The sequence below is a fragment of the Trichomycterus rosablanca genome, chromosome 1, assembly GCF_030014385.1.
Source record: "Trichomycterus rosablanca isolate fTriRos1 chromosome 1, fTriRos1.hap1, whole genome shotgun sequence".
Taxonomy (NCBI): domain Eukaryota; kingdom Metazoa; phylum Chordata; class Actinopteri; order Siluriformes; family Trichomycteridae; genus Trichomycterus; species Trichomycterus rosablanca.
Genome location: NC_085988.1, coordinates 5,873,288 through 5,882,796, shown reverse-complemented (window position 1 = coordinate 5,882,796; position 9,509 = coordinate 5,873,288). Strand labels below are relative to the sequence as shown.

General features: G+C 44.8%; 2 gene segments (V, D, J or C); one reads left to right on the top strand and one right to left on the bottom strand.

Moving 5' to 3' along the window:
• Positions 1-874: 874 nt before the first annotated feature.
• Positions 875-9,509, bottom strand: part of LOC134317566 (Ig kappa chain V region 12F2-like) — a 65,915-nt gene continuing 57,280 nt past the window's right edge. Inside the window, 2 exon segments of the V gene segment in view lie at positions 875-1,267; positions 3,800-3,830. Of these exon segments, the coding sequence occupies positions 1,002-1,267; positions 3,800-3,830 (297 nt within the window).
• LOC134317874 (Ig kappa chain V-III region MOPC 63-like) overlaps positions 4,046-9,509 on the top strand; it is a 37,171-nt gene continuing 31,707 nt past the window's right edge. Inside the window, 2 exon segments of the V gene segment in view lie at positions 4,046-4,100; positions 4,228-4,549. Of these exon segments, the coding sequence occupies positions 4,052-4,100; positions 4,228-4,549 (371 nt within the window).

The following is a 9,509-nucleotide window of genomic DNA, read 5'->3' as shown; positions in this document are numbered from 1 at the left end:
CTTAATAACACCGAGACTGATCTTAAAACTGCACATGTGACCTGTATTGTAGCCTATATGCTAAGTTTCTAAAGGCTAAAGCTAAAAGATCATGTCTGATTGGATACTGTATACTACATAGTGAGTACAGTACTAACCACCATAAGTAGTGCACTAATTTGAGAGTAAATGTGTGTTAGGTAAAATATCAAGGTGTCCATAAACTTTTGGTAACTTGTCTTTCTCCTTTGACTTTAGCAGGTTCTGTTCCCCCTCCAAATGTTAACCACCCCAACACCCCTAACCTTTAACCTTGGTTCTGAACATCAGTGCCTGATTTTACAAAAGCTCTTTGGCCAAAACAGCTAAAAATGTCAAAACCCTCTTCTGTTATTATCACTCTATATTAATGGCTATGGTTAAATTGTTCAGGTCAGGTGTCCACATATTTTTAGATTTACTTTGATGTAACACATCCACAAGGTGACAGTATTACATCAGTACGTGACTCATTAGTAAGTACATGAATGTGTGTGTGTGTGTGTGTGTGTGTGTGATGGTTCTTCATGATTTATTTATAGGTGGCAGAATGTTACAACAACAAGTGTTTATTCACATTTCTAAAGGGGTGCAGCATTAATTTAAGTAAGTAAAACCAGGCATCCAACAACCAACCAAAATCAGCTAATTATAATGAGTAGAAGCTAAAGTGAGAGAACATGGGGGTGAAAGTGAGATTTGCATGAAGACGGCTGAGTGATCTGCTTTCTCCCAGAATAGAGCAGCACTTTCACCAGATGTTCAGCTAAAGATCTTCTCTCCTAACACTCATCATGATGATGAACTAGAAGAAAAGACCAGACAATGTCCAAAATCAAGCTTTATTTCAGCACAGCAGAACTACAGGAAGAGCAACAGGACACTGAACAGAGGAAAGACATAAATGCAGCATTGTGTAGAACTGAAACTCCATTGTAGAAGCATGTGGAAGTGTCTCCATGTTCAGTTCTATCTGGGAGCTGCTAGCCTTCACACTGGTTCTTTCTGAATACGACGGGATGATGATCGACGCCGCCGTGAGAGACCTTACAGCCAAACTCCTCCCCCTTTTCCCACTGTGCTTTGCTGAGGGTCAGGGTGCTGCCACGCCTCCAACTGCCCCCTTTCAGTTCTTCTGCCCCCTGTGGAGAGTAACCAGACAGCAGGCAGAGCAGCGAGGCCGATCCCTCAGACAGCTGCAGAGAGGAGGGAGGGAGCAGAGACACGGACGGCTTCACCGTGGGACCGGCTGTACAGGAGAAACAGAACAAAAAGTCCCATTTAGAAACGTTTCCACATCATTTCCTCCTTACTGCTTATTAAGCATCCAGACTGGAAACCTTCATCTGTGTTCAATCATCAATGCAGTGCTGCTGCACACTGTTCTCACATCACTGCAGTTCAGTAGAAACATCTCAACTCAACTCAACTCAACTTTAACTTTATTGTCACTATAAATTGCACGAGTACAATTACAGCGAAATTGGCCATCAACCCGTCCAGAACATTCAATATGACAAGGGGGGGACAGGACAGGAAGACAGGATAAGAAGCAAGAAATAATGAACACATTGGGAAAGTAGGAGATAAAAAAAAACCAGCAACCAGATTGTGTTCCCCAAGGAGCACATTATGGTAACATGAAAAAAAAAGCCCCTTACAGCACACAAGCACATATGAACATAACATAACATAATCACACAACAAGCCACGGGTAGGGATGTGGGGATGATGAAAAGTAACCACTATGGGCGGCAGCCATCTGGCGATTCGCAGCTAAAACAGTGCGCGCTACAGACCCGTCCAACCATAGTGGTGGGATGAAGCTAAGAGTGGAGACGTTGGTTTGGGTAAGGAAAGAGTTCTGTCAGTTCCCATTCTGCAGCAAGAAGGAAAAGTCTGTACAAAGTTTGCGATGAAATGGCTGTTTTACAGCTCTTACTGGCCAGAATGAAAAACAGTCAGTGAGGGAGGGGGGGGGGGGGGGGGGAAGGGGGTAGGTATGTAGCAGCAGATCTTCTGGAGGTATTTACTTATCACAAGGCCGTTGCTGATAACAGGGGAGCCAAAAGCAGAAATGACTTCTTGTTTTGTTTGAGAAAAAATTTAACACAGACTGTCAGAATTTATGCATCTCTGGTTCATCTCATTTCGCAGAGCCGCTATCCTTTCCAAGATGGAATCCATACTCCGATTCAAATTCACAGTCTGAGTTCCCACGGCTCTACCCACCATCTCAATCAGGTTGGGCAGTTTATGGGGACCTTTGACAACTGACCCAACTCTTTTAATTTCCCGATACAGCAGGGTACCGCCTAATCCAATCAGCACAAACCCCACGATCAAAGTTCCGAATAGATAAACATCCTCGATGTCCTCCAACGAAAGAGGTGCCAAGCACACGACTCCCCACTTCCCCCACGAGTCCATCGCGTATCCTGCCATCAGCATTCCGTCGGGGCATGTGGGTTCCCCCGAACCCGAACTTCTCGATGAGAAGATGGTGTCAATAGCATTCAGAGACCATTTAACCAATTCCATAATTTGTTCTTTGAAGAGCAGTGCTGAGAAAAATCTCTGTAGAGCAGAGTGACGAGACAAGACAATACAGGAGAAGCCAAGCAGGGTAGATAAGGGAGGAGGAGGGAAAAGTGCGTCCTGTCTCCACGAGAGCTAAAAGAAAGCTACATCTGCAAGCTTCTGTTAGCACATATTCAATATCAACTCTTATTACTTTAGCATTCAACACAACTGACTGCAGCACATCCAGATGTAGCTGATTACAGAAATATTCATTGTTTAGCACAAACACACAGCAGCATTCGTCTGGATTTTACATCAGCACCAGTCACTCGTACCAGTTTACACCAAACTTCATCAACCAGAGACCAGCTTTATATTTACCATCAAAAACACCTGCACATTTATTCAGTCTTTAATATTCAGAAACTGTAAGTATTTAGTAAAGGTTGAATATTTAGTAATTGTATATACTGTGGTACCTTAACTTAATGTCAATTGGTTCTGGGCGTGGCACTAAGTCTCAAGGTATTTTTCCCATAAGGATGTTTGTGAAACCTGTTAATGTGTTTCATGGTTCTGTGGAACTGCATATATTTCATTATGTGAATATTTTATTATATATATAAAAAATAATATTATAATATTATATTTCATTACCAACAATGTATTCCTGTAGCAAATGTTGTTTACAATCACCATATTACATTTTTAGCTTCTAACTAATTCTGATCTGGAGTTATAGAAGTAAAAAGAGTCCATGTTGGTCTCCAAAAGTCTCCAAGAAGAAAAACAAGTGGATTAAATCCCTGATGTAACAACACACTGATGTAGATTTGGTCTCAATTTGAAGAAGAGAAGCTCAGGTAAGCAGTGGTTATGATTTTATGATGCTCTGTGGTTGATCTGGGTCGTGGTGCTGCTGTTTATTGTGCACTTTCCTTTTGCAATGATAGCAAAGCATTATCATGATCATGGACAGCATTAATGTGAACAAAGCGACAGTCCCACACAGTTCGAGTTTAAGCTAAAAGTCGAGTTTAAAGGTACAAATTTCTCCACAAAGGGCATCAAGTTTCAAAGATTTCAAGTTTAGGGGACATCGAGTTACAAGGTACCACAGTATTTATTGAAGTTTAACTATTCAGTTACTGTTTATTTATTGTTATTAATACTTATTTTTTCTCTTGTTTATATGAAGATTAATAAATGATATTAAAAATAAACATGTTTTTTATTTAGAAGAAATAAAACTACTTACTGATGCTGAGTTTGGTTCCTCCACCAAAAGTGTAGCACAGTGATACATTCCAATGAAGCCGTCGTATAAAAACCTCTGTTCCACTCCAGTGATTCCACACACACACACACACACACACACACACACACACACACACACACACACACACACACACACACTACATGCTTCAGTGCTCTGTCAGTGTTTAAAGCTCTGTGAGTTTAACACTTCATGACTGAGAGCTGCTGACCAGCATCTTCACCCACATCAACCATGACCTTCATCTCCATCTTCATCTGCACACTGGCTCTCTGCACGCAAGGTAACACGATGCTTTATGTTCTACTGGTGAGGAGGCTCTGCCATGTGGAGAAGATCCACTAGATGAACTTCAAACTCCACATGGTTATTCATGTAGTGAACGTCTTTATTCTTCTTATTGTTTTCAGGATCCAGAGGTCAGGTGACTGTGACTCAGAGTCCTGCAGTAAAACATGTTGATCCAGGAGCTTCAGTCACCATCAACTGTAAAACCAGTTCTGATGTTTACTATACTAGCTATGGTCAGCGTTTAGCCTGGTATCAGCAGAAACCTGGAGAAGCTCCTAAACTCCTGATCTACTACGCTAACAGCAGAGCATCAGGTATTCCAGATCGTTTCAGTGGCAGTGGATCTGGATCTGTCTTCACTCTGACCATCAGTAGAATTAATACTGGAGATGCAGGAGATTATTACTGTCAGAGTTTACATTATATCAGTAGCAGCTGGATCCTCACACAGTGTTATATGGTGGAACAAAAACCTGGGTGAGTGGAAGTGTACAGTAACTGCACTGCTGCAGCTGGGACCGACTGCAGGTGCTGAGGGGGAGGATGTGATACAGTACAATCATTCACTCTGTACAGGAAACACCTCACTCACTCACTACTGCTCCTAAATACAAGCTTTATTATTATTAACATAATAACAACCACTTCATCCTGATCAGGGTCACAGTGGTGTAAAGCTGGTGTAGATCACAGACAGATTTACTTGCTCATTTAGTCCCTTATGATGTTAATAATCTATTGGTGGACAGATGGAGACACGTTGAGCTTCATTAGTTTATCTGAGAGTCGTTCAGGGATGATGGTGTAGAGAGCAAAGCTGAAGTCCACATACAGAATACAGGTGAACATGTGAGAGCTCCAGACGCTGTCAAATGTAGTTCAGGACCAAATTAATGGTACTCAATAATGGGTGGAGTGGGTCGTGCAGAGCATCAGTCATGGATTTCAGATCATCCAAGATCATGTTTTTAAATCACTTCATGATACTTCAGCTTTGTTGCTGCTTTTAACCAAAGTGTAGAAAATACAGAATATTCAGATCATATTAACAACAGAAGCTCTAAAACTGAGAGGACTTGAGTTTAGAAGAACTCTTAAAAGAGAATTGAACTGACAGCAAGTTCCAAGATGAAGCAGTAAACCAGAAGATGGTTCAGTTTAATATATATAAACTGAACCATATATATATAAAACTGAACCTATATTAAACTGAACCATCTTCTGGTTTACTGCTTCATCTTGGAACTTGCTGTCAGTTCAATTCTATATATATATATATATAAATATATATTGTGACGGCAGGCTCCGCGCCTGCCGACACCAAAGGTCAGCTGAGCCACGCCAGTGCCCCAAAGCGTTCGCCAAGGAGCTGAAACCCCAAGCAAAACAACTCTCAGCAGCAGTATTGTGGACCACAAAACTTGGAGGCAGAGGGCGGGGCCAGCTAATCATACATGGCTGGCAGCAGATAAACAGCCCAGCTGCAACGCAGAGGGAAAAGGATAAAAAGGCCCATGTAGTGAGCAGAAGGGGAGGACTCTCCAGGAGAAAGCCACGCACTAACCCTTTTGGTCTCTCTCTCTCCCTTTTGCAACAGGTCACACAACGGACTCGGACCCTTAAACAAGTCCCGTTTGACTCTGCTCTAGCTCCTTGCATGCTGAGCCGTCTCCGGGGCTGCCGCTGACTCTCTCTGTCAATTATTGCCAGGGCTACGATGCATAGTGTTTCTTTGCCGCCTCATTTGGGGTGTAGTTTTTAGTTCATTTTTTCTTTGCATCCGTTTTCGGACTCAGTACCTATGATTGCCAAATTTGTGTTTTCTGAGCCTGTAATAAACCTTATGCTATCTGACTAAGCCTGTGTCTGGTATGTGTGTTCAGCCCAGATGTCGTTTCTGTTCACACTGGTGGAGAATACGGGCAACGATCCCGCTATCTCTCGCTTCTTCCGACGTGAAGGGGGCCCAAACCTGAACCACGGTTTCGAGCACCCCAAAGGAGGCCGCCCCGACCAAATGCCCTCCCTAGCCCCAGGGATGAGCCCATGCCTACTGAACCTGAACCAGCGACCCCACCAAAGGCTTGGATGGCAGGCTGCGCAGTTCACCAAACTCATCTGAAGGCAACCCACACTCTGCGGCTTAATGGGAAAAAGGTCCCGGCCTTCTTTGACACCGGGAGTACGATCACACTGGTCCGCCCCACTCTCCTGGGGCCATCCATAACACAGGAGGACTCCTTACCCATCTCCTGTATCCATGGAGACGTTCGGCATGTGCCCACAGCCCGGGTGAAATTAGGGAGAAGAAACCAAGACCGGCCCATCACCGTGGGGCTGGTGGAAGACCTCCCCGTGCCTCTCCTAGTTGGGAGGAATTTTCCGGGGTTTACCATCAAACCGGAGCCTCGGCCCAGAAGGAGAAAGGAAAAAGTGAATCCCCGAAGACAGCCTGGGAAAGTCAACCCTCTCCTTTCAAGACAGTGATTGAATATGTGGAAGACATGCAGGCCCGCATCGAAAAAGTTGCCCCACTGGTCAAGGAACATATGGAGCAGGCCCAACGCACACAACAGAGGGCCTATAACCGGACCGCCCAGCCCAGAGAATTTCAACCAGGGGACAAAGTCCTAATCCTGGTACCAAGCGCCAACTGTACGTTTTTGGCCCGGTGGCAGGGGCCCTACACCATCACGGAAAGAGTAGGTCCGGTAAACTATAAAGTACATCAGCCAGGTAAGCGAACCAGCAATCAGTTGTACCACATCAATCTTATTAAGAAATGGATTGAACCCTTACCACTGCTTTCAGCTGTTGCTCAAGTACAGGTGCCGCCCCCTCGTGATGTCCTACAGATGAGTGAGGAACTCTCTCCTAACCAAAAACAAGAGTTGAAAGAACTTCTGGATCGCTACGGTGAAGTGTTCTCCCCGGTTCCTGGCCAAACCCATCTTATCCAGTACGACATCAAAACCCCTCCAGGGTTAGTAGCGAGACAAAGACCCTACCGCTTACCTGAAGCCAGGAGAAGGGCTGTGGAGGAGGAAATCCAGAAAATGTTGGAGTTGGGGGTTATTGAGCCCTCCGACAGCCCCTGGTCGAGCCCCATAGTGCTTGTGTTCAAACAAGATGGGAGCTGGAGGTTCTGCAATGACTTCCGTCGTCTTAATAAGGTATCCGTCTTTGATTCTTACCCTCTGCCTAGCATAGATGATCTCATAGAGCGAATAGGCAATGCCAGGTTTATTAGCACTTTTGACCTCACCAAAGGCTACTGGCAAGTGCCTCTGTCTCCCCAGGCAAAACCCAAGACGGCTTTTTCCACTCCAACGGGTCACTGGCACTACCGATTTCTACCCTTTGGCCTCCATGGGGCTCCGGCCACCTTCCAAAGACTTATGGACGTGGTCCTGAGACCCTGCACAGCCTTTGCAGCTGCCTACCTTGATGACGTGGTTGTCCATTCAACATCGTGGGCAGAGCACCTGGTACATCTATCCAAGGTATTAGAGGCTTTGAAAGGGGCTGTACTTACCGCCAACCCTACCAAATGTCACCTAGGTTGGTCCGAAGCTCAGTACCTGGGTTATTCCATCGGGCGGGGTTTGTTGAAACCTCAGGAAAAAAAAGTGGCCGCCATCCGAGTGTCCCAGGCCCACTACAAAGAGCAAGGTACGTGCTTTCCTAGGGTTGGCAGGATATTATAGACGCTTCGTTCCTAACTTTTCGACTATAGCTGTGCCCCTTTCTGACATGACCAAGAAAAGGCAACCTGACGAGGTGCTGTGGTCCACGGCAGCCGAAGTGGCCTTCCAACAGCTCAAGGAAGCTCTCACCACAGCACCCGTTCTCCTGAATCCTGACTTCTCCCAGCCCTTCATTGTCCACACTGATGCATCAGAGGTTGGTTTGGGGGCTGTTCTGTCTCAAGAGTTGGAGGGAGAAGAGCATCCTGTGCTCTACTTAAGCAGGAAACTAAATGCGGCTGAGAGAAGGTATGCTGCCATAGAGCGGGAAGCTCTGGCCATAAAATGGGCCCTACATGAATTGAGGTTTTATCTGATAGGCCGGCCTTTTACCTTGGTCACGGACCATGCCCCTCTGCAGTGGATGGCAAACGCTAAAGACACAAATGCAAAAATTACCCGGTGGTTTCTCTCTCTCCAGGACTTTGACTTTTCTCTTTCCCATAGACCAGGCTCGCTGCATGGTAACGCGGATGGTCTCTCCCGCCTTCCGGTCTTCTGGATCAGCTCTCGCCGGGACCCTGACTTGGCTCTAGGGAGGGCATATTGTGACGGCAGGCTCCGCGCCTGCCGACACCAAAGGTCAGCTGAGCCACGCCAGTGCCCCAAAGCGTTCGCCAAGGAGCTGAAACCCCAAGCAAAACAACTCTCAGCAGCAGTATTGTGGACCACAAAACTTGGAGGCAGAGGGCGGGGCCAGCTAATCATACACGGCTGGCAGCAGATAAACAGCCCAGCTGCAACGCAGAGGGAAAAGGATAAAAAGGCCCATGTAGTGAGCAGAAGGGGAGGACTCTCCAGGAGAAAGCCACGCACTAACCCTTTTGGTCTCTCTCTCTCCCTTTTGCAACAGGCCACACAACGGACTCGGACCCTTAAACAAGTCCCGTTTGACTCTGCTCTAGCTCCCTGCATGCTGAGCCGTCTCCGGGGCTGCCGCTGACTCTCTCTGTCAATTATTGCCAGGGCTACGATGCATAGTGTTTCTTTGCCGCCTCATTTGGGGTGTAGTTTTTGGTTCATTTTTTCTTTGCATCCGTTTTCGGACTCAGTACCTATGATTGCCAAATTTGTGTTTTCTGAGCCTGTAATAAACCTTATGCTATCTGACTAAGCCTGTGTCTGGTATGTGTGTTCAGCCCAGATGTTGGTTCCATTCACAATATATATATATATATATATATATATATATATATATATATTCTCATTTTATTTCGTTTTTTTCTATTTCAACATTTATACATCCATATTGTTTATACATCCATATTTGTACTAAACGAAAAGGTGTAGTCTGAAGCTTTAGCTTATTTTGACTACCCTTTTTAATACTTATACAATTATTTCATTTCGGTTTATAAACAATACAAATAATTAAAAAAAATATATACATATACATATATATATACAGTGTATCACAAAAGTGAGTACACCCCTCACATTTCTGCAGATATTTAAGTATATCTTTTCATGGGACAACACTGACAAAATGACACTTTGACACAATGAAAAGTAGTCTGTGTGCAGCTTATATAACAGTGTAAATTTATTCTTCCCTCAAAATAACTCAATATACAGCCATTAATGTCTAAACCACCGGCAACAAAAGTGAGTACACCCCTTAGTGAAAGTTCCTGAAGTGTCAATATTTTGTGTGG